This window comes from Centruroides sculpturatus, unplaced genomic scaffold, assembly GCF_000671375.1.
Source record: "Centruroides sculpturatus isolate CEXI.00-Female unplaced genomic scaffold, Cexi_2.0 scaffold346, whole genome shotgun sequence".
Classification (NCBI taxonomy): Eukaryota; Metazoa; Arthropoda; class Arachnida; order Scorpiones; family Buthidae; genus Centruroides; species Centruroides sculpturatus.
Genome location: NW_019384533.1, coordinates 450,104 through 474,521, shown reverse-complemented (window position 1 = coordinate 474,521; position 24,418 = coordinate 450,104). Strand labels below are relative to the sequence as shown.

The following is a 24,418-nucleotide window of genomic DNA, read 5'->3' as shown; positions in this document are numbered from 1 at the left end:
TTTTCATGTGTCTCACTCATTGTTATTTGGATTATGATATATATATAAATGTATAATGTGAATAAATCAATTTAATATCGAAAAAAATTACTGTTTTAAAACTGCAAAAAAAAATCTGATTTGCATAAATAAAATACATAATGTTAGGCTTGAGATTATTTGCAAATTTAAATTGCAGCATACATTGTAACTTGCATTGTAGAATACATTGCAAGCTTGCATTTCAAGGATTATTTGCAGCTTGATTAAAAAGATATGTAAAACGTTCATTTGTGTAAATTGTGTAAGATGAATGTTGTTGATACATGAAAATGAATTACAGTCACTTACGTGAAAATAACAGTTAACAATGGAAATTATTTTGTCCTCATAATGTTAAAAGGTTCAATAAGAAGAAATACAAAATAATATATCCTGTATTAAATGGCACTTTCTGTTTGATGATTCAATCTGTGAGTTTCTATATATGGTCCTTTCTGGCTAAATAGTCCAGCAAACCATGTGACAATATTAGGTTTACTTTTGTGCAGTTCGTCTAACGATCTCCAATATTTATTGTGCATCTTTGAATGTTTCTTTTCGTTTATCGTTTCTTCTGCAGATAATAAAGGTATTATGGTGGCACCATCTTCTAAATGTGGAGTTGTGCCGTTTGAGGTGATTGGTATTATCTCTGTCATCGCTTCTTCCGTTCTTTCTTCTACGTTTTGAACTTTATTGTCGTGACAATTTTGTGTATTTAATGTCCTACCATTATAGGGACTATCTTGACCACAATTCCTCAAATAAGATGGAATTGATCCGTGAGACATTGCTGCAACTACATCTTCTAAATGACACGCGTCGTTACGCACCGCTAACGATCCTCTACGAGGATGATCTAATTTTGGACTTCTCCTCCTTATTTCCGAGTCTCTAACAGCACTGAAAAGTGGTTGAGGTAATATTTGATCATGAGGTAATGTTCTGTGCGCTCTTGGATTGCACTGGCCTAATAGCCAAAAAGTTTTCACTTCACCTTTTCCCTATAAAATTTTAAAATTCACGTTATTTTCAGTTTCGTGTTAACGAAGTGAATGTAATTTTCATACAAATAAATTTACCTTCATCTTAATTATTCCTCTTTCCTCTATTATATACCCACCGAGTTTCTGTAAGTAATCTCTGCACTGTAAGCTAATGTGTATTTTCAATGCTGAAATTTCGTAAGAAATTAATCTAGCATCTAAATTACTAAAGCCTATTTACATTTGATATTAAAAATAACAGTTTTACCTTCTCCATTAGATTCCATTCTAGAAGCTGTATTAACTGTATCACCAAAAAGACAATACCTGGGCATAGTTAATCCAACAACTCCAGCTACAACTGGACCTATAATATATATATATATATATATATTTAAATTTTAAGAATGAAAAATACAAAACTAATAGTTAGATTTATTACAATATAACTGCATTGGTTATCGTGATAACTTTGATCGACTAAATCTACTCAATGATGCCATTTACCTGTATGTATGCCAATTCTTAATTTTAAAAGATGATTTGGTCTATGCCTTATTTTAAAAGTTTTCACTGTTTCTAGAAGTTCAAGGGCCATAGAAGCTATCTCAGAAGCGTGAAGATCATCATTTCGAAGAGGTAATCCACTTACAACCATATAAGCATCTCCTATTGTTTCGACTTTGTAAACGTTGTAATGACTAATTATATCATCAAATATTGTGTATAAATCATTCAAAAATGTCACCACCTAAAAGCATATTCTTATATAGTAACCTTTAAAATAAATATATACAATATTTTATTTAAATTTTCCATACTTCCATAGGCGTACTATCAGCTGACATCTCAGTAAAGCCAACAATATCACTAAAATATATAGTTACAGCATCAAAAGATTCGGGACGAACTACTTCCCCTTTTATTAATTGAGCAGCAACTGATCTGTAAAATTTTAAATTATATTATTATTATTATTATTGGAAAGAATTTATATTATTTATTTAAATATCAATAAATTATTTAATACTTAGGTAACATGCGATATAGCAAAGCTTCTGTTTTCTTCTGTTCTTCCTGTAGCTGGCTTGTCCTTTCATCTACTAATTCTTCTAGATTATTCGCATATTTCTCCATCATTTCCATCATATTGTCTACTATATTGGTCTTCCTATAAAAATTTAATTCGAAAGTATTTCAAGTATTCAAGAAAAGTTTATGAGACGAGTTAAACACATTCTGACGTTGTTTATATTTTAAAATATTTGAGAAATTTATCAGAAAATATTTCTTGAAAAATTCGTTTTAATCGCGAAAAAGATTTTGTTACCTACATTCCTTGACGCATTGCTTTTAATTTTTCCCGAATTTGTCTAAAATCGGGTCTATTTTCGGCTTTTTCTGCCCAACAATCTTTTATCGTATTGATAATATAATCTTGGCAATCGAGTTCTTCTAATGATGGACGAAAGATTTCTCCTGTCTCTGAAGGTCCATTCATAACTTTTAATACAATATCTAAAAATAAAAAAAAAATACAAAAGCTTACATTAAATTAAATTACTATACAATCGATCCCCCTATAACACTGTTGATTATTCTGTTTTATATGAATTCCGTGTTATACAAGTCACTTAGATTTTACAAATACGTGTGCCGTTCACAGCCCGGCACACGTATTTGTAAAATCTAAGTGACTCGTACAACACGGAATTCATATAAAACGGAATTATCAACAGTGTTATAGGGGGGGTCTACCGTAATTATGGTTTGGTGAGCCACAAAGCTCTTTATCATACACTCGATAACAAATTGCAATTACCTTTAGGAGGCAGCATTATATTACCAAATGGTCCTTGTCTTTGCATAATTTCGTGTAAGATAATAGCGAATGAATACACATCGCCCTTCTGACTAATCTTTGGAAAATTAGATGTCTGACGAAGAAGTTCAGGAGCTTTCCATAAGAGATCTTGAGAGAAAAAAAAATATTCAATTTATGTATTTATATTATAAAAATGCTTAAAAATCTTACGAAAGAAAGCGTAAATATACTTCTATAATATTCATAATCTGTAATTGTAGTAGTATTGGCATTTGAACGTAATTCGTGCAAACCAAAATCCGAAACTTGCAATACCCATCTACTTGTTATCAAACAATTTGAAGATTTTAAATTCCCGTGCACTCGTAACTCACTATCATGAAGATAAAGCATTCCCTAAAGAAATAAAACAGGTTTTTCAAGATTATATACACTGCTTTATATTTAAATTTAATGTAATGTGTAATCTCTCACCTTAATAAAATCTGACACCAACGATGCTATGAATATTTTATCCAGTTTCAAGTCTTCATTTTCTAGAATATCCTATAAATATTGGTATTTTAATTTAAACGACCTTAGATACGTTTATATCAATATAAATCGATTTAACGCCATTATTTGTTCGCTTCCGAAATTGGTATGGCGCTAAATCGAAGACTTCAAAGTATAACTTAGTAAACGTAATTTCGAGGTTTTAAGTTGCTTGAAAGTAACTTGATTTGCTATTAATAATTTCGTTTGCAATGCAAAATAGTACATTTAATAATTTACAAATAATCAAGGATCTTCTGTTTAATATTTATGAAGAAGATCCTTCGTTGGCGCTTTATGGGTTTAGCGCTGTTTGCCGTGTTTAGATATTATTACGGCACATTATATGTATTTTAATTATAAGCAATTGTTTTTGATTATTTTTCTATTTTACAAGTCATTTCGTAATTTTATAATAATATTCAATTTTTTTTTATATAGTAGATAATTAATGAACAACTTTTGTAAATTACCATGACCCGTTACCACTCCCTAAACTTGTTGAATAAAACAAAATTAATTTAAAGAAAAATAATTTTAAAAACAATTATCAATATTATATAATTTATTTAACTTAATTTTAATTTTAAATTATTGATTTATTTATTTATTATTATTATTATTAAAATAAAACATTAAATTCATTTTCAGACTTCAGGTGGCGCTAAGAGGAGTCGATCGTTTGTAAAAGCTGTCAACGCCACCATTACTCAACTTAATGGTTTTAAAGTGTACAATGTTAAAAGACTAAATTGAATAGGAAAAAAGCAATTAAAATATATCTAATTATTCGATTGGAATTAATTTATTGAAATTTGTTTCAAACAGTAAATAATTGAATTATTTTTGTATCGATCTAGCTAACGAACGACAATTACGAGACAATGAGATAATTAAGTCGTAATTGGTCACATGACACCAATTATACGATCTTCTTTTCCTATTATATCATTTAATTAATATTTTTAAAAAAATCTGTCTAAATAATTTATTTACTTAAACGATCTTTAGGCAGATTTTGTAAAGTACAGTATTATATTTTTACGACAGGCGCTTACAACCGAAGTTGCCAAAATATTTGTTGACATTATAAATAACGTGATACATTTTTTTTTTTTTTAAAAAAAAGCTTAAACCATTGCGAAATGTTGCAGACTAATTTATGGAACCGCAAATTTTTTTTAATGTGAAATTTTCCGTGTAAAATTGTATTTTGTTTATTATTCGGGACTTAATTTACATGTAAACTTAATCGCATTTATGCACGCTGAATTTATGACAAAATCGTGTTGTAGGCATTAATTTAATTTTTTAATTTTACAATAAAATATTCATTATTACAATGCCGGGCTTCATTTTTTAAATAATATTTTTTAATTAAAAAAAGCACGTGGCTTCCGATCCAGACCGGAACTTCGTAGGCAGAGCATGCATCGGACTTCCGGCCGCTAAGATCTCCGTATCAGGTCTCGATTTTCATTAATATTAAATCATTGGAAAATATATTAACGAGAAAAATAAAAGTAATTTCGAAATAATTGTATATTATTTTTTTTATTTTATTTTAAGAAGAGAAAGAGAGAGAGAGAGAGAAAAAATATTAGATTTTGTGCAATATATCCTGAGGTGATTTTTCTTATTTTAACTTCCCTAACAATTCAGGAAAGATTGCGAGATGAGTAGGCCCAGTCAAATAATTGCTGACCTTGGGCAGCTGGTATCTTTAAATAGAAATTTATTATACGAATTGTTTCTATCAGAATGCAAAAATGTGATAATATATAGGCCTCTATATATATATATATATATATATAATAAATTCTCATTTATTCAATATTCTAGATAAATAAATGCGCATTATTCATTTTAAATAATTCTCACACTAAATTAATTCAAAAATATTTACGAATAAGGGTGACATGACTCATAAATGCAGATTGAGCATATTTACAATTTGTAACAAGAGTTTGGCTTTATTCCAAATTTATATATGTAAATAAGATTTTCATCCATTTAAATAAACAAATAATTCTAACCTTACGTTTAACTATTTTTTTTTATCTAATTACAAATCTTATTCTTTTGTAATAAAATTGGCCAAAGAATATTTAATCTAGAAAAGCGAAAGTTTTCTTTTAAATTCAGGGAAAATTGTTTTTTTTTTTTTAAATAACATAAATAAATAACATGCAACATAATTGGATGACCTAGTCTTGAATAAATTGCCACTCTATTCACTGTGCCAATCCATTTCGACTTGTCTTCTTTGAAAAGTAGAATAAACTTGTAACTAGCTTACGTAATTAGAAAAGGACATCATTATCTACTTTGGCGTTACCTGCAAACTACCCTTCATGCAGTATTCTGTCACAATGTAGATGCAGTTACCTTGAATACAAGCACCGATGAAAGGATTTATGTTATCGTGGTGTAATTCTCTTAACTACATAAATAAACAAATAATAAATTAATAATTAAAAAAACACGCCTTTAAAAAATTCACGTTTTTTTTTTCTTTTGTACGAACAATGTACTCACGATTTTCATTTCTTTCTTAGTATCTCTAGATAAATCAGCAATCCTTCTATGATAATGAAATTGTTTAACTGCCACCCACATTCCTCGATACAGAGCGATTTGAGTAAACACTTGTCCCGCTGTTTTCGATTCTACTGACATCTGACTTAAACTAGACTATTAAATAACGTAAATATTATAATTTGAATTAAGCCAAATTATGTATAAAAGTCAATAAGATCTACTTTACTCTGCTGTTGGATGAGAGAAGACCATTTGATGTTTGTCTATGCATATCGTCGAATGTTATCCGCCATAGAAGACCAGCGATTTCTTGTTCGTATTTCCAATTCCTGTAATGAATTTAAAGTTCTAAATTCTTTCATACATAGTTTTGTTTACATATAGAAGCAACGATATTAATTTTAAATTGATTTAAAATGATCTTAAAGCAATTATTATTGTCGTAATGCTATTATTATGTAACCTTATGCATTTTGATTATATAAGACGATAAAAATAACAATGAAGAGTGCTTATCGTGGTATATATTTATATATATTTATTATCTANTTTATTTTTTTTTATTATATTTTTTTAAACGAATATAAACCAGTTTTCTAGTGATTTATCTACATAAAATGAATCATTTTCTACTAGAAAATTTATTTGTTTTTATTGCATCATTTCTGTTTTTAAAGTCAGTGTTTAACGTTTAAAATTTCGTGTATTTTGATTAAAATCATTATAAAATTTTAAAATAAAACTAGTCCATTAGAATATTTGCTTATGAATATTTCGAGAAGAAAATTATTTTTCCAAGTAAAACGATTTTAATATTAAGAGCATATGAAATACTTCATGTCTAACGTTAAATCAGTGCCTCAATTATCCGTAAATAAACGAAATCAAGCTGTCTCTTATGGTCTAAAATAAAGTATATTAAACGAAGAAAGTAATACATAAACTTGTTCTGGGATTTATCATAAATTTTATTAAATAATACGTGTTTTATGCAGACCTTCTACCTTCTCTACAGCTTGATAATGTATTACATTGCCAAACGTCACGTAAAATTGCTTATTGTATGAGTTAAAATATTTATAATAAATCTACAAACTAAATAATGAAAGGTAATTTTCTCTTTGATTATGCAAATTCAAAATTGAGATTTTAATGTTAACCTGTAAAAATACATATTTGATTTGTCTGTTATTCAGTGAATGACTAAATGATAAAATATTAAAATATTTATATTTTTATAGCATATATGAAATTTTTTGACATTTTACACAAATAAATCTCTATATAGTTTTAATTATATCAATAAAATATTGCAAAAATTAAACTGAAAAATGAAATACAACAAGAAAAGAATTGAAACTTAAAATTGTTTTACATTTATTAACATTCCATATGGATTATGGTAACTTTTAATACTCAAACTTTTGAGGAATACAACAATGGCATTTACTGTTTCCCATCAATCAGAAAGACTTGCAAGATGTTTTTGAAACAGTTTTATTTCATATATTATTCATATTGAAAAGGGCCACAAGATGGCTGAAACATGTAAACTATAGTAGCTAAAATGTATTTATTATTAAAATGTATAAAATTATATGTATTTATTAAGGTTTTGTAATTAATGTGTGCACATACATTAATTGCAAAACCTTAATTAATACATATAATAAATTTTGCATAACTTACTGTACATTGCTGACATAATTTCTATGAAACTAAGTTTTTTTATAAAATTTATTAAGGTTTTGTAATTAATGTACAGTATATACACATTTCATCTACTGTAGTCTACATGTTTCAGCCATCTATGTGGTCCTCTTCAATGTAGAGTAGTGTGTAAAATAAAACTGTTCTAAAAACACCATACAAGTCTTCCTTGTACTGTACATGGTGTTCCAACTTGCAAGGAATAACATAGTATCTTAAATTTATTCTGAATTTATTGGCATCAAAATGTTAGAGAATAACTTGTGTTCCTGACAGATGTGATTTAATAAATTAAAGAAAAAATCAAACATTCATGAAAAGAGTTAGAACCTACCTGCAAGATTCAACTTAAGAAAACAAACGTTGCACCAAAGTTAATTTTTAAAAATTATCATACTTAATTAAACTAAAATTCCAGTACCAGACTTTTTTTTACTACAGAACAAAAATTACAACTTTCTGTGAGCCCACAGGCCTATCTATGGGCCTGAGCGGAGGAATGAGCAAATTTAGCACAAAATTACGACTTTGTAATTTAATTTCTTAACGCAATTGTTATAAAAAAAAAAACATCACTCTAGAATGGATCAGATGACGTTCTATCTAAACAAATGGAGAGGAATTTTGACAACAAGATGACAAAAGGAACACATTCGATTGTGAAAGAGGGACAGCTGCTATTAAATGTCATCGGAAGAAACCTATGCTTGAACCTGGGAATGAACCTTCGACTTGTCAATAGTCAAACACACGATCATTTTCCCAGGCACTAAGCATAAACGTGGAGACACTGAAGTTCCATGTGGTCGTCCCATATGAAGTCCGAAGGAAGGCGAATAGATTAATTAGTGCCGGAGTAATCAACGACTAGGTGCCAAGTTCAGCGGACCTCCACAAACAGACTGTCCTGGCCCATGCAAGTCAATGTCCAGAAGACCTGCCATACAATCGCCAATCCTCTTCGAAATCCTCTCTCTCTCTCTGATTGAACGAATGTCATCTGATTTGACCAAGGAATATTGAGATATCTATAGATTCTTGTAAACTCTCTCTCAGCGGAAGTAGTGACAGAACTACGTCATTAGGTCAGCATGTGAGCTGATTGGAAACTTTTGTCAATCCACTCCGTAGGAGTGTATATGTAACCTCATTTAACTGCATCTAACCTTAGGTTTAGTTGTATAATAAACTTTCTTTTGTTAATTGCTAAATTTGTGCACCTGTCTTATTCACCCAAAAGAACACCTATCGATGTACCAATGACCTCCCCACTCGATTTTGCCCTTCTAACGCCATCCGATGACACAGAGGTCGGGCTTTACCAGCCTGTGCAGTTTAGGTGGTCATTAGGGATTGACCCAGTGGCCCCCTGCTTATCCCACATTTCAATTATTCAAAATTTCATACACTTAAACTAATTATGGAAAGAACATAGAAGAAAACCCTTAAACAGCACCATTAACTTACAATTCAATAGCTACACACTGACCAGTAGAAGTGAAGGCTAATTTACTGTGTTCTTGTGGTGTACAGTACAAGTNTTAAAATTCACGTTATTTTCAGTTTCGTGTTAACGAAGTGAATGTAATTTTCATACAAATAAATTTACCTTCATCTTAATTATTCCTCTTTCCTCTATTATATACCCACCGAGTTTCTGTAAGTAATCTCTGCACTGTAAGCTAATGTGTATTTTCAATGCTGAAATTTCGTAAGAAATTAATCTAGCATCTAAATTACTAAAGCCTATTTACATTTGATATTAAAAATAACAGTTTTACCTTCTCCATTAGATTCCATTCTAGAAGCTGTATTAACTGTATCACCAAAAAGACAATACCTGGGCATAGTTAATCCAACAACTCCAGCTACAACTGGACCTATAATATATATATATATATATATATTTAAATTTTAAGAATGAAAAATACAAAACTAATAGTTAGATTTATTACAATATAACTGCATTGGTTATCGTGATAACTTTGATCGACTAAATCTACTCAATGATGCCATTTACCTGTATGTATGCCAATTCTTAATTTTAAAAGATGATTTGGTCTATGCCTTATTTTAAAAGTTTTCACTGTTTCTAGAAGTTCAAGGGCCATAGAAGCTATCTCAGAAGCGTGAAGATCATCATTTCGAAGAGGTAATCCACTTACAACCATATAAGCATCTCCTATTGTTTCGACTTTGTAAACGTTGTAATGACTAATTATATCATCAAATATTGTGTATAAATCATTCAAAAATGTCACCACCTAAAAGCATATTCTTATATAGTAACCTTTAAAATAAATATATACAATATTTTATTTAAATTTTCCATACTTCCATAGGCGTACTATCAGCTGACATCTCAGTAAAGCCAACAATATCACTAAAATATATAGTTACAGCATCAAAAGATTCGGGACGAACTACTTCCCCTTTTATTAATTGAGCAGCAACTGATCTGTAAAATTTTAAATTATATTATTATTATTATTATTGGAAAGAATTTATATTATTTATTTAAATATCAATAAATTATTTAATACTTAGGTAACATGCGATATAGCAAAGCTTCTGTTTTCTTCTGTTCTTCCTGTAGCTGGCTTGTCCTTTCATCTACTAATTCTTCTAGATTATTCGCATATTTCTCCATCATTTCCATCATATTGTCTACTATATTGGTCTTCCTATAAAAATTTAATTCGAAAGTATTTCAAGTATTCAAGAAAAGTTTATGAGACGAGTTAAACACATTCTGACGTTGTTTATATTTTAAAATATTTGAGAAATTTATCAGAAAATATTTCTTGAAAAATTCGTTTTAATCGCGAAAAAGATTTTGTTACCTACATTCCTTGACGCATTGCTTTTAATTTTTCCCGAATTTGTCTAAAATCGGGTCTATTTTCGGCTTTTTCTGCCCAACAATCTTTTATCGTATTGATAATATAATCTTGGCAATCGAGTTCTTCTAATGATGGACGAAAGATTTCTCCTGTCTCTGAAGGTCCATTCATAACTTTTAATACAATATCTAAAAATAAAAAAAAAATACAAAAGCTTACATTAAATTAAATTACTATACAATCGATCCCCCTATAACACTGTTGATTATTCTGTTTTATATGAATTCCGTGTTATACAAGTCACTTAGATTTTACAAATACGTGTGCCGTTCACAGCCCGGCACACGTATTTGTAAAATCTAAGTGACTCGTACAACACGGAATTCATATAAAACGGAATTATCAACAGTGTTATAGGGGGGGTCTACCGTAATTATGGTTTGGTGAGCCACAAAGCTCTTTATCATACACTCGATAACAAATTGCAATTACCTTTAGGAGGCAGCATTATATTACCAAATGGTCCTTGTCTTTGCATAATTTCGTGTAAGATAATAGCGAATGAATACACATCGCCCTTCTGACTAATCTTTGGAAAATTAGATGTCTGACGAAGAAGTTCAGGAGCTTTCCATAAGAGATCTTGAGAGAAAAAAAAATATTCAATTTATGTATTTATATTATAAAAATGCTTAAAAATCTTACGAAAGAAAGCGTAAATATACTTCTATAATATTCATAATCTGTAATTGTAGTAGTATTGGCATTTGAACGTAATTCGTGCAAACCAAAATCCGAAACTTGCAATACCCATCTACTTGTTATCAAACAATTTGAAGATTTTAAATTCCCGTGCACTCGTAACTCACTATCATGAAGATAAAGCATTCCCTAAAGAAATAAAACAGGTTTTTCAAGATTATATACACTGCTTTATATTTAAATTTAATGTAATGTGTAATCTCTCACCTTAATAAAATCTGACACCAACGATGCTATGAATATTTTATCCAGTTTCAAGTCTTCATTTTCTAGAATATCCTATAAATATTGGTATTTTAATTTAAACGACCTTAGATACGTTTATATCAATATAAATCGATTTAACGCCATTATTTGTTCGCTTCCGAAATTGGTATGGCGCTAAATCGAAGACTTCAAAGTATAACTTAGTAAACGTAATTTCGAGGTTTTAAGTTGCTTGAAAGTAACTTGATTTGCTATTAATAATTTCGTTTGCAATGCAAAATAGTACATTTAATAATTTACAAATAATCAAGGATCTTCTGTTTAATATTTATGAAGAAGATCCTTCGTTGGCGCTTTATGGGTTTAGCGCTGTTTGCCGTGTTTAGATATTATTACGGCACATTATATGTATTTTAATTATAAGCAATTGTTTTTGATTATTTTTCTATTTTACAAGTCATTTCGTAATTTTATAATAATATTCAATTTTTTTTTATATAGTAGATAATTAATGAACAACTTTTGTAAATTACCATGACCCGTTACCACTCCCTAAACTTGTTGAATAAAACAAAATTAATTTAAAGAAAAATAATTTTAAAAACAATTATCAATATTATATAATTTATTTAACTTAATTTTAATTTTAAATTATTGATTTATTTATTTATTATTATTATTATTAAAATAAAACATTAAATTCATTTTCAGACTTCAGGTGGCGCTAAGAGGAGTCGATCGTTTGTAAAAGCTGTCAACGCCACCATTACTCAACTTAATGGTTTTAAAGTGTACAATGTTAAAAGACTAAATTGAATAGGAAAAAAGCAATTAAAATATATCTAATTATTCGATTGGAATTAATTTATTGAAATTTGTTTCAAACAGTAAATAATTGAATTATTTTTGTATCGATCTAGCTAACGAACGACAATTACGAGACAATGAGATAATTAAGTCGTAATTGGTCACATGACACCAATTATACGATCTTCTTTTCCTATTATATCATTTAATTAATATTTTTAAAAAAATCTGTCTAAATAATTTATTTACTTAAACGATCTTTAGGCAGATTTTGTAAAGTACAGTATTATATTTTTACGACAGGCGCTTACAACCGAAGTTGCCAAAATATTTGTTGACATTATAAATAACGTGATACATTTTTTTTTTTTTTAAAAAAAAGCTTAAACCATTGCGAAATGTTGCAGACTAATTTATGGAACCGCAAATTTTTTTTAATGTGAAATTTTCCGTGTAAAATTGTATTTTGTTTATTATTCGGGACTTAATTTACATGTAAACTTAATCGCATTTATGCACGCTGAATTTATGACAAAATCGTGTTGTAGGCATTAATTTAATTTTTTAATTTTACAATAAAATATTCATTATTACAATGCCGGGCTTCATTTTTTAAATAATATTTTTTAATTAAAAAAAGCACGTGGCTTCCGATCCAGACCGGAACTTCGTAGGCAGAGCATGCATCGGACTTCCGGCCGCTAAGATCTCCGTATCAGGTCTCGATTTTCATTAATATTAAATCATTGGAAAATATATTAACGAGAAAAATAAAAGTAATTTCGAAATAATTGTATATTATTTTTTTTATTTTATTTTAAGAAGAGAAAGAGAGAGAGAGAGAGAAAAAATATTAGATTTTGTGCAATATATCCTGAGGTGATTTTTCTTATTTTAACTTCCCTAACAATTCAGGAAAGATTGCGAGATGAGTAGGCCCAGTCAAATAATTGCTGACCTTGGGCAGCTGGTATCTTTAAATAGAAATTTATTATACGAATTGTTTCTATCAGAATGCAAAAATGTGATAATATATAGGCCTCTATATATATATATATATATATATAATAAATTCTCATTTATTCAATATTCTAGATAAATAAATGCGCATTATTCATTTTAAATAATTCTCACACTAAATTAATTCAAAAATATTTACGAATAAGGGTGACATGACTCATAAATGCAGATTGAGCATATTTACAATTTGTAACAAGAGTTTGGCTTTATTCCAAATTTATATATGTAAATAAGATTTTCATCCATTTAAATAAACAAATAATTCTAACCTTACGTTTAACTATTTTTTTTTATCTAATTACAAATCTTATTCTTTTGTAATAAAATTGGCCAAAGAATATTTAATCTAGAAAAGCGAAAGTTTTCTTTTAAATTCAGGGAAAATTGTTTTTTTTTTTTTTTTTTTTTTAAATAACATAAATAAATAACATGCAACATAATTGGATGACCTAGTCTTGAATAAATTGCCACTCTATTCACTGTGCCAATCCATTTCGACTTGTCTTCTTTGAAAAGTAGAATAAACTTGTAACTAGCTTACGTAATTAGAAAAGGACATCATTATCTACTTTGGCGTTACCTGCAAACTACCCTTCATGCAGTATTCTGTCACAATGTAGATGCAGTTACCTTGAATACAAGCACCGATGAAAGGATTTATGTTATCGTGGTGTAATTCTCTTAACTACATAAATAAACAAATAATAAATTAATAATTAAAAAAACACGCCTTGTAATTCACGTTTTTTTTTTTCTTTTGTACGAACAATGTACTCACGATTTTCATTTCTTTCTTAGTATCTCTAGATAAATCAGCAATCCTTCTATGATAATGAAATTGTTTAACTGCCACCCACATTCCTCGATACAGAGCGATTTGAGTAAACACTTGTCCCGCTGTTTTCGATTCTACTGACATCTGACTTAAACTAGACTATTAAATAACGTAAATATTATAATTTGAATTAAGCCAAATTATGTATAAAAGTCAATAAGATCTACTTTACTCTGCTGTTGGATGAGAGAAGACCATTTGATGTTTGTCTATGCATATCGTCGAATGTTATCCGCCATAGAAGACCAGCGATTTCTTGTTCGTATTTCCAATTCCTGTAATGAATTTAAAGTTCTAAATTCTTTCATACATAGTTTTGTTTACATATAGAAGCAACGATATTAATTTTAAATTGATTTAAAATGATCTTAAAGCAATTATTATTGTCGTAATGCTATTATTATGTAACCTTATGCATTTTGATTATATAAGACGATAAAAATAACAATGAAGAGTGCTTATCGTGGTATATATTTATATATATTTATTATCTAATCAAATATATAAATAGAATTAAGTTTTACTTGATTCATATTAAATTTATTTTAAAATTGAAATATATTAGTAAGTCAATGCTGTCATTATTATTATTATTATTAAAAGAGTTATTATTACTTAATATTTTAATTTTAATTTTAAAATAATTTAATTAAATGTATTAATATATTTAATTATTTTCCCCTGTAAAATTTTTAATTCTTTTATAGTGTTTTTCTACAATAATCAAAGTTTTATTATTCAAAAAATTAGTTTTAAAATAGAATTAATTGGTGTTTTATAAAAACGATAACACGGTGTATAATTGATTGAACTATAAAATAAAAAAATTAATTGAGAATTCATAAAATATCTTTGACAGAGAATTAAATATAATTAAGTTGTGCAGTTGAGTCATTAATTGCCACTGGAATTAAATTCACCAGCCAGACAAATTAATGGAAAAATAAAATATGTGAAGGTCATATATAGGCTATATATATACTGTATATAAGAACAAGTTGAAAGGTCAAACGAAATAACAAGAATATGTCTCCTATTTTTCATGTTTTAATGATTATAAAATTATTCTAAGAAGGCAAAAAACCCATTCAAATCGCATAAATCTTATTCTTTACAATTGTATAGTGTAATTTACCACAAAGACAATATAAAAAATTTTATGTAATAATTTTTATAGACATTTTCGAGTATTATTGATATCGCGTGAGAATAATCAGTAAAAAAAAAAATTCTAAAGTCAAAACAAAACAGGTTGTTGCTGGGACGATAAGCATTTTTAATAGTAGGCTATATTACGAAGGTGTTTGATTAATTTTTCCTCGTAGAGTTTTACATAAACTGATAACTGACCTTGAGTAATGGATTATTTTTATCACAAAGAGGGGAAAATTTTATTTTAAAATATCATAAAAGTCTCATTAAATTGGTTCTTAGCCAAGCGTATAATCCAAGAAAGTACGCAACAGTTTTCTTAAGTACAGTACATACTCGTATTTTACAAACAATTGCAAATACCTGTACTACATCTTTTTCATTAATCAACAAGACAAATGACAAAGGTTATATTCAATTTAAAAGAAATTAATAAATAGAATACCGTAATTAATCTGTGCTAATGGCCACCCACCTGTAGGTTATAGCTGTTATCAAACACACTGATAAGAGAATGCTACCCAATACTCCCGCTATTATTTCCCTATTTTTATCTGTAAATAAAAAAAAAATAAATTTTATAAATCACTCCTTTAATTCTTAGCCTTTTTTTTTTATCTGAAACATCATACCAGAAGGCGTCGAACACAGGTTGTTATTATATCCACAGGGTGGTTCGTCTAAAGGAGGTTCACCACCGATCCAATCTATCGTCTTATCCAGCCTTAACTTCTGTTATGAAATATTAATTATGCAAATAAAATAATATATGTAATTGTTAATTAACTGATAAGTTACTTTAAAATTAATTAATTACCGGTTCCAATTCGTCTCCTTGGTAATAAAAATTTCCAACTGGCATCATTGTGTATTGGTATATTAAATCTACTTTTTCAGAAAGTACTTTAGTAGGGCTATTTTGCCTTGCTAAAACAGTGTAATTATTTTCAACATCGCCATTTTCATCTATCCTCATCCAGACACCAGTAATGCCTACAAAACAAAGGCCTTTTTAATTAAAAAAAAATGAGGGAAATTTGAATGTAATCAAATTGCTCAAATTGTAAATTACTTTGATAAGTTTTCTTCTTGATTATATTTTGTATAATATTTGTTCCATTTTTGGGATCTTCTTCAGCTTCTAAGACTTTTGCTAAGGATTCGGCATACAGCATGACAGCATCATATAAATACGCGGCTTCTACAGTAACATGCTGTTTTCAAAATAAATAATTTCTATTAAATTATTTAGAAATTTAATTCTTTGTTGTGTAGATTTCTTTTACTTTCCTGGCTCAAAAAAGTAAAAATAATAATAATAATAATAATCCAGCAACGAGTTGCTTAACTTTCCTGGCAACATTTAACATTTTGATGGCGTCATCTGTTATGATATTTTTAAAAGAATAAGAAACAGAATTTGAAATTTGGCATGGTAATTTCTATACAAGAGGCATTGACGATATTAAATATTGGTGGTTAAAGGTCTAGATACATGGTTCCCAGAAGGGCAATTTGATTTTTAAGAGGACAATTCGAGAATGATGAATTTGAAATCTCGCTAATTGTTCTCATATCTTATTATTCATAAATTAAGCTAATTTATGAATAATAATATATAATGAATAATGTTTTTTAATTTCCCTCTTTTCACGCCATCTTCTTCTCAGTCTTTTTTTCATATCACTACATTATTATTATTTTTTAAACAATTTCTTAGTGATTTTTTCCTTAGTACTTCAACTTTCCTTTCGTTCATTTATTTTATTTTTTTTTTTTTCGTTCATAAATGCCATGTTCTTTGGAAGCTTGTTTAAACCAAGTTAATGGCCTTTTACGCTTCCTTCACGTAAACAGGAGTTCACGTTTTGAATAATAAGAATGATATGTCACAGAGAGCATCAGGATTTTCAGAGATGCTTAGGTGGGCATGGCCAAAAAAAGATTGAGAACCACTGGTCCAGAGCAGTGCCGGCCCGAGGCAAGTTTTAGGATGGAGCGAGATCCTATTATGGCTCCCCCCTTGGTTGCCCCTTATTTATACCCTTTAATTTTCTCTACCACTGAGGCGCCCACTAGGACTTAGCGCCTGGAGTGGCTGCTCCATTCGCCCTATGGTAGGGCCGGCTCTGNAATACATAATGTTAGGCTTGAGATTATTTGCAAATTTAAATTGCAGCATACATTGTAACTTGCATTGTAGAATACATTGCAAGCTTGCATTTCAAGGATTATTTGCAGCTTGATTAAAAAGATATGTAAAACGTTCATTTGTGTAAATTGTGTAAGATGAATGTTGTTGATACATGAAAATGAATTACAGTCACTTACGTGAAAATAACAGTTAACAATGGAAATTATTTTGTCCTCATAATGTTAAAAGGTTCAATAAGAAGAAATACAAAATAATATATCCTGTATTAAATGGCACTTTCTGTTTGATGATTCAATCTGTGAGTTTCTATATATGGTCCTTTCTGGCTAAATAGTCCAGCAAACCATGTGACAATATTAGGTTTACTTTTGTGCAGTTCGTCTAACGATCTCCAATATTTATTGTGCATCTTTAAATGTTTCTTTTCGTTTATCGTTTCTTCTGCAGATAATAAAGGTATTATGGTGGCACCATCTTCTAAATGTGGAGTTGTGCCGTTTGAGGTGATTGGTATTATCTCTGTCATCGCTTCTTCCGTTCTTTCTTCTACGTTTTGAACTTTATTGTCGTGACAATTTTGTGTATTTAATGTCCTACCATTATAGGGACTATCTTGACCACAATTCCTCAAATAAGATGGAATTGATCCGTGAGACATTGCTGCAACTACATCTTCTAAATGACACGCGTCGTTACGCACCGCTAACGATCCTCTACGAGGATGATCTAATTTTGGACTTCTCCTCCTTATTTCCGAGTCTCTAACAGCACTGAAAAGTGGTTGAGGTAATATTTGATCATGAGGTAATGTTCTGTGCGCTCTTGGATTGCACTGGCCTAATAGCCAAAAAGTTTTCACTTCACCTTTTCCCTATAAAATTTTAAAATTCACGTTATTTTCAGTTTCGTGTTAACGAAGTGAATGTAATTTTCATACAAATAAATTTACCTTCATCTTAATTATTCCTCTTTCCTCTATTATATACCCACCGAGTTTCTGTAAGTAATCTCTGCACTGTAAGCTAATGTGTATTTTCAATGCTGAAATTTCGTAAGAAATTAATCTAGCATCTAAATTACTAAAGCCTATTTACATTTGATATTAAAAATAACAGTTTTACCTTCTCCATTAGATTCCATTCTAGAAGCTGTATTAACTGTATCACCAAAAAGACAATACCTGGGCATAGTTAATCCAACAACTCCAGCTACAACTGGACCTATAATATATATATATATATATATATTTAAATTTTAAGAATGAAAAATACAAAACTAATAGTTAGATTTATTACAATATAACTGCATTGGTTATCGTGATAACTTTGATCGACTAAATCTACTCAATGATGCCATTTACCTGTATGTATGCCAATTCTTAATTTTAAAAGATGATTTGGTCTATGCCTTATTTTAAAAGTTTTCACTGTTTCTAGAAGTTCAAGGGCCATAGAAGCTATCTCAGAAGCGTGAAGATCATCATTTCGAAGAGGTAATCCACTTACAACCATATAAGCATCTCCTATTGTTTCGACTTTGTAAACGTTGTAATGACTAATTATATCATCAAATATTGTGTATAAATCATTCAAAAATGTCACCACCTAAAAGCATATTCTTATATAGTAACCTTTAAAATAAATATATACAATATTTTATTTAAATTTTCCATACTTCCATAGGCGTACTATCAGCTGACATCTCAGTAAAGCCAACAATATCACTAAAATATATAGTTACAGCATCAAAAGATTCGGGACGAACTACTTCCCCTTTTATTAATTGAGCAGCAACTGATCTGTAAAATTTTAAATTATATTATTATTATTATTATTGGAAAGAATTTATATTATTTATTTAAATATCAATAAATTATTTAATACTTAGGTAACATGCGATATAGCAAAGCTTCTGTTTTCTTCTGTTCTTCCTGTAGCTGGCTTGTCCTTTCATCTACTAATTCTTCTAGATTATTCGCATATTTCTCCATCATTTCCATCATATTGTCTACTATATTGGTCTTCCTATAAAAATTTAATTCGAAAGTATTTCAAGTATTCAAGAAAAGTTTATGAGACGAGTTAAACACATTCTGACGTTGTTTATATTTTAAAATATTTGAGAAATTTATCAGAAAATATTTCTTGAAAAATTCGTTTTAATCGCGAAAAAGATTTTGTTACCTACATTCCTTGACGCATTGCTTTTAATTTTTCCCGAATTTGTCTAAAATCGGGTCTATTTTCGGCTTTTTCTGCCCAACAATCTTTTATCGTATTGATAATATAATCTTGGCAATCGAGTTCTTCTAATGATGGACGAAAGATTTCTCCTGTCTCTGAAGGTCCATTCATAACTTTTAATACAATATCTAAAAATAAAAAAAAAATACAAAAGCTTACATTAAATTAAATTACTATACAATCGATCCCCCTATAACACTGTTGATTATTCTGTTTTATATGAATTCCGTGTTATACAAGTCACTTAGATTTTACAAATACGTGTGCCGTTCACAGCCCGGCACACGTATTTGTAAAATCTAAGTGACTCGTACAACACGGAATTCATATAAAACGGAATTATCAACAGTGTTATAGGGGGGGTCTACCGTAATTATGGTTTGGTGAGCCACAAAGCTCTTTATCATACACTCGATAACAAATTGCAATTACCTTTAGGAGGCAGCATTATATTACCAAATGGTCCTTGTCTTTGCATAATTTCGTGTAAGATAATAGCGAATGAATACACATCGCCCTTCTGACTAATCTTTGGAAAATTAGATGTCTGACGAAGAAGTTCAGGAGCTTTCCATAAGAGATCTTGAGAGAAAAAAAAATATTCAATTTATGTATTTATATTATAAAAATGCTTAAAAATCTTACGAAAGAAAGCGTAAATATACTTCTATAATATTCATAATCTGTAATTGTAGTAGTATTGGCATTTGAACGTAATTCGTGCAAACCAAAATCCGAAACTTGCAATACCCATCTACTTGTTATCAAACAATTTGAAGATTTTAAATTCCCGTGCACTCGTAACTCACTATCATGAAGATAAAGCATTCCCTAAAGAAATAAAACAGGTTTTTCAAGATTATATACACTGCTTTATATTTAAATTTAATGTAATGTGTAATCTCTCACCTTAATAAAATCTGACACCAACGATGCTATGAATATTTTATCCAGTTTCAAGTCTTCATTTTCTAGAATATCCTATAAATATTGGTATTTTAATTTAAACGACCTTAGATACGTTTATATCAATATAAATCGATTTAACGCCATTATTTGTTCGCTTCCGAAATTGGTATGGCGCTAAATCGAAGACTTCAAAGTATAACTTAGTAAACGTAATTTCGAGGTTTTAAGTTGCTTGAAAGTAACTTGATTTGCTATTAATAATTTCGTTTGCAATGCAAAATAGTACATTTAATAATTTACAAATAATCAAGGATCTTCTGTTTAATATTTATGAAGAAGATCCTTCGTTGGCGCTTTATGGGTTTAGCGCTGTTTGCCGTGTTTAGATATTATTACGGCACATTATATGTATTTTAATTATAAGCAATTGTTTTTGATTATTTTTCTATTTTACAAGTCATTTCGTAATTTTATAATAATATTCAATTTTTTTTTATATAGTAGATAATTAATGAACAACTTTTGTAAATTACCATGACCCGTTACCACTCCCTAAACTTGTTGAATAAAACAAAATTAATTTAAAGAAAAATAATTTTAAAAACAATTATCAATATTATATAATTTATTTAACTTAATTTTAATTTTAAATTATTGATTTATTTATTTATTATTATTATTATTAAAATAAAACATTAAATTCATTTTCAGACTTCAGGTGGCGCTAAGAGGAGTCGATCGTTTGTAAAAGCTGTCAACGCCACCATTACTCAACTTAATGGTTTTAAAGTGTACAATGTTAAAAGACTAAATTGAATAGGAAAAAAGCAATTAAAATATATCTAATTATTCGATTGGAATTAATTTATTGAAATTTGTTTCAAACAGTAAATAATTGAATTATTTTTGTATCGATCTAGCTAACGAACGACAATTACGAGACAATGAGATAATTAAGTCGTAATTGGTCACATGACACCAATTATACGATCTTCTTTTCCTATTATATCATTTAATTAATATTTTTAAAAAAATCTGTCTAAATAATTTATTTACTTAAACGATCTTTAGGCAGATTTTGTAAAGTACAGTATTATATTTTTACGACAGGCGCTTACAACCGAAGTTGCCAAAATATTTGTTGACATTATAAATAACGTGACACATTTTTTTTTTTTTTAAAAAAAAGCTTAAACCATTGCGAAATGTTGCAGACTAATTTATGGAACCGCAAATTTTTTTTAATGTGAAATTTTCCGTGTAAAATTGTATTTTGTTTATTATTCGGGACTTAATTTACATGTAAACTTAATCGCATTTATGCACGCTGAATTTATGACAAAATCGTGTTGTAGGCATTAATTTAATTTTTTAATTTTACAATAAAATATTCATTATTACAATGCCGGGCTTCATTTTTTAAATAATATTTTTTAATTAAAAAAAGCACGTGGCTTCCGATCCAGACCGGAACTTCGTAGGCAGAGCATGCATCGGACTTCCGGCCGCTAAGATCTCCGTATCAGGTCTCGATTTTCATTAATATTAAATCATTGGAAAATATATTAACGAGAAAAATAAAAGTAATTTCGAAATAATTGTATATTATTTTTTTTATTTTATTTTAAGAAGAGAAAGAGAGAGAGAGAGAGAAAAAATATTAGATTTTGTGCAATATATCCTGAGGTGATTTTTCTTATTTTAACTTCCCTAACAATTCAGGAAAGATTGCGAGATGAGTAGGCCCAGTCAAATAATTGCTGACCTTGGGCAGCTGGTATCTTTAAATAGAAATTTATTATACGAATTGTTTCTATCAGAATGCAAAAATGTGATAATATATAGGCCTCTATATATATATATATATATATATAATAAATTCTCATTTATTCAATATTCTAGATAAATAAATGCGCATTATTCATTTTAAATAATTCTCACACTAAATTAATTCAAAAATATTTACGAATAAGGGTGACATGACTCATAAATGCAGATTGAGCATATTTACAATTTGTAACAAGAGTTTGGCTTTATTCCAAATTTATATATGTAAATAAGATTTTCATCCATTTAAATAAACAAATAATTCTAACCTTACGTTTAACTATTTTTTTTTATCTAATTACAAATCTTATTCTTTTGTAATAAAATTGGCCAAAGAATATTTAATCTAGAAAAGCGAAAGTTTTCTTTTAAATTCAGGGAAAATTGTTTTTTTTTTTTTTTTTTTTTTAAATAACATAAATAAATAACATGCAACATAATTGGATGACCTAGTCTTGAATAAATTGCCACTCTATTCACTGTGCCAATCCATTTCGACTTGTCTTCTTTGAAAAGTAGAATAAACTTGTAACTAGCTTACGTAATTAGAAAAGGACATCATTATCTACTTTGGCGTTACCTGCAAACTACCCTTCATGCAGTATTCTGTCACAATGTAGATGCAGTTACCTTGAATACAAGCACCGATGAAAGGATTTATGTTATCGTGGTGTAATTCTCTTAACTACATAAATAAACAAATAATAAATTAATAATTAAAAAAACACGCCTTGTAATTCACGTTTTTTTTTTTCTTTTGTACGAACAATGTACTCACGATTTTCATTTCTTTCTTAGTATCTCTAGATAAATCAGCAATCCTTCTATGATAATGAAATTGTTTAACTGCCACCCACATTCCTCGATACAGAGCGATTTGAGTAAACACTTGTCCCGCTGTTTTCGATTCTACTGACATCTGACTTAAACTAGACTATTAAATAACGTAAATATTATAATTTGAATTAAGCCAAATTATGTATAAAAGTCAATAAGATCTACTTTACTCTGCTGTTGGATGAGAGAAGACCATTTGATGTTTGTCTATGCATATCGTCGAATGTTATCCGCCATAGAAGACCAGCGATTTCTTGTTCGTATTTCCAATTCCTGTAATGAATTTAAAGTTCTAAATTCTTTCATACATAGTTTTGTTTACATATAGAAGCAACGATATTAATTTTAAATTGATTTAAAATGATCTTAAAGCAATTATTATTGTCGTAATGCTATTATTATGTAACCTTATGCATTTTGATTATATAAGACGATAAAAATAACAATGAAGAGTGCTTATCGTGGTATATATTTATATATATTTATTATCTAATCAAATATATAAATAGAATTAAGTTTTACTTGATTCATATTAAATTTATTTTAAAATTGAAATATATTAGTAAGTCAATGCTGTCATTATTATTATTATTATTAAAAGAGTTATTATTACTTAATATTTTAATTTTAATTTTAAAATAATTTAATTAAATGTATTAATATATTTAATTATTTTCCCCTGTAAAATTTTTAATTCTTTTATAGTGTTTTTCTACAATAATCAAAGTTTTATTATTCAAAAAATTAGTTTTAAAATAGAATTAATTGGTGTTTTATAAAAACGATAACACGGTGTATAATTGATTGAACTATAAAATAAAAAAATTAATTGAGAATTCATAAAATATCTTTGACAGAGAATTAAATATAATTAAGTTGTGCAGTTGAGTCATTAATTGCCACTGGAATTAAATTCACCAGCCAGACAAATTAATGGAAAAATAAAATATGTGAAGGTCATATATAGGCTATATATATACTGTATATAAGAACAAGTTGAAAGGTCAAACGAAATAACAAGAATATGTCTCCTATTTTTCATGTTTTAATGATTATAAAATTATTCTAAGAAGGCAAAAAACCCATTCAAATCGCATAAATCTTATTCTTTACAATTGTATAGTGTAATTTACCACAAAGACAATATAAAAAATTTTATGTAATAATTTTTATAGACATTTTCGAGTATTATTGATATCGCGTG

The 24,418-nt window shown here is 28.5% G+C and overlaps 2 protein-coding genes across 2 annotated transcripts in view; both read right to left on the bottom strand.

The window, feature by feature from the left end:
- On the bottom strand, window positions 1-16,468 carry LOC111623097 (receptor-type guanylate cyclase Gyc76C-like). Its single transcript, XM_023365577.1, has 30 exons — window positions 16,316-16,468; window positions 16,061-16,236; window positions 15,876-15,975; window positions 15,719-15,797; window positions 14,264-14,366; window positions 14,035-14,190; window positions 13,837-13,941; window positions 11,430-11,501; window positions 11,186-11,351; window positions 10,953-11,102; window positions 10,465-10,648; window positions 10,161-10,301; window positions 9,952-10,075; window positions 9,638-9,881; window positions 9,399-9,497; window positions 9,227-9,318; window positions 7,597-7,625; window positions 6,134-6,236; window positions 5,905-6,060; window positions 5,705-5,809; window positions 3,307-3,378; window positions 3,063-3,228; window positions 2,830-2,979; window positions 2,342-2,525; window positions 2,038-2,178; window positions 1,829-1,952; window positions 1,515-1,758; window positions 1,276-1,374; window positions 1,104-1,195; window positions 1-1,025 (listed from the first exon to the last, which is right to left on the bottom strand). Exons 1-30 carry the CDS (start codon window positions 16,416-16,418, stop codon window positions 420-422), a joined length of 4,365 nt encoding a protein of 1,454 aa, XP_023221345.1. The 5' UTR covers window positions 16,419-16,468; the 3' UTR covers window positions 1-419.
- Window positions 16,469-17,392: 924 nt separating this feature from the next.
- Window positions 17,393-24,418, bottom strand: part of LOC111623096 (receptor-type guanylate cyclase Gyc76C-like) — a 31,765-nt gene continuing 24,739 nt past the window's right edge. The window contains exons 25-37 of the mRNA XM_023365576.1: window positions 23,385-23,487; window positions 23,156-23,311; window positions 22,958-23,062; window positions 20,551-20,622; window positions 20,307-20,472; window positions 20,074-20,223; window positions 19,586-19,769; window positions 19,282-19,422; window positions 19,073-19,196; window positions 18,759-19,002; window positions 18,520-18,618; window positions 18,348-18,439; window positions 17,393-18,269 (exon numbers count right to left, since the gene is read on the bottom strand). Coding sequence (XP_023221344.1) covers window positions 17,664-18,269; window positions 18,348-18,439; window positions 18,520-18,618; window positions 18,759-19,002; window positions 19,073-19,196; window positions 19,282-19,422; window positions 19,586-19,769; window positions 20,074-20,223; window positions 20,307-20,472; window positions 20,551-20,622; window positions 22,958-23,062; window positions 23,156-23,311; window positions 23,385-23,487 — 2,242 coding nt within the window. The 3' untranslated portion in view covers window positions 17,393-17,663. The remainder of the gene's footprint in view (window positions 18,270-18,347; window positions 18,440-18,519; window positions 18,619-18,758; window positions 19,003-19,072; window positions 19,197-19,281; window positions 19,423-19,585; window positions 19,770-20,073; window positions 20,224-20,306; window positions 20,473-20,550; window positions 20,623-22,957; window positions 23,063-23,155; window positions 23,312-23,384; window positions 23,488-24,418) is intronic.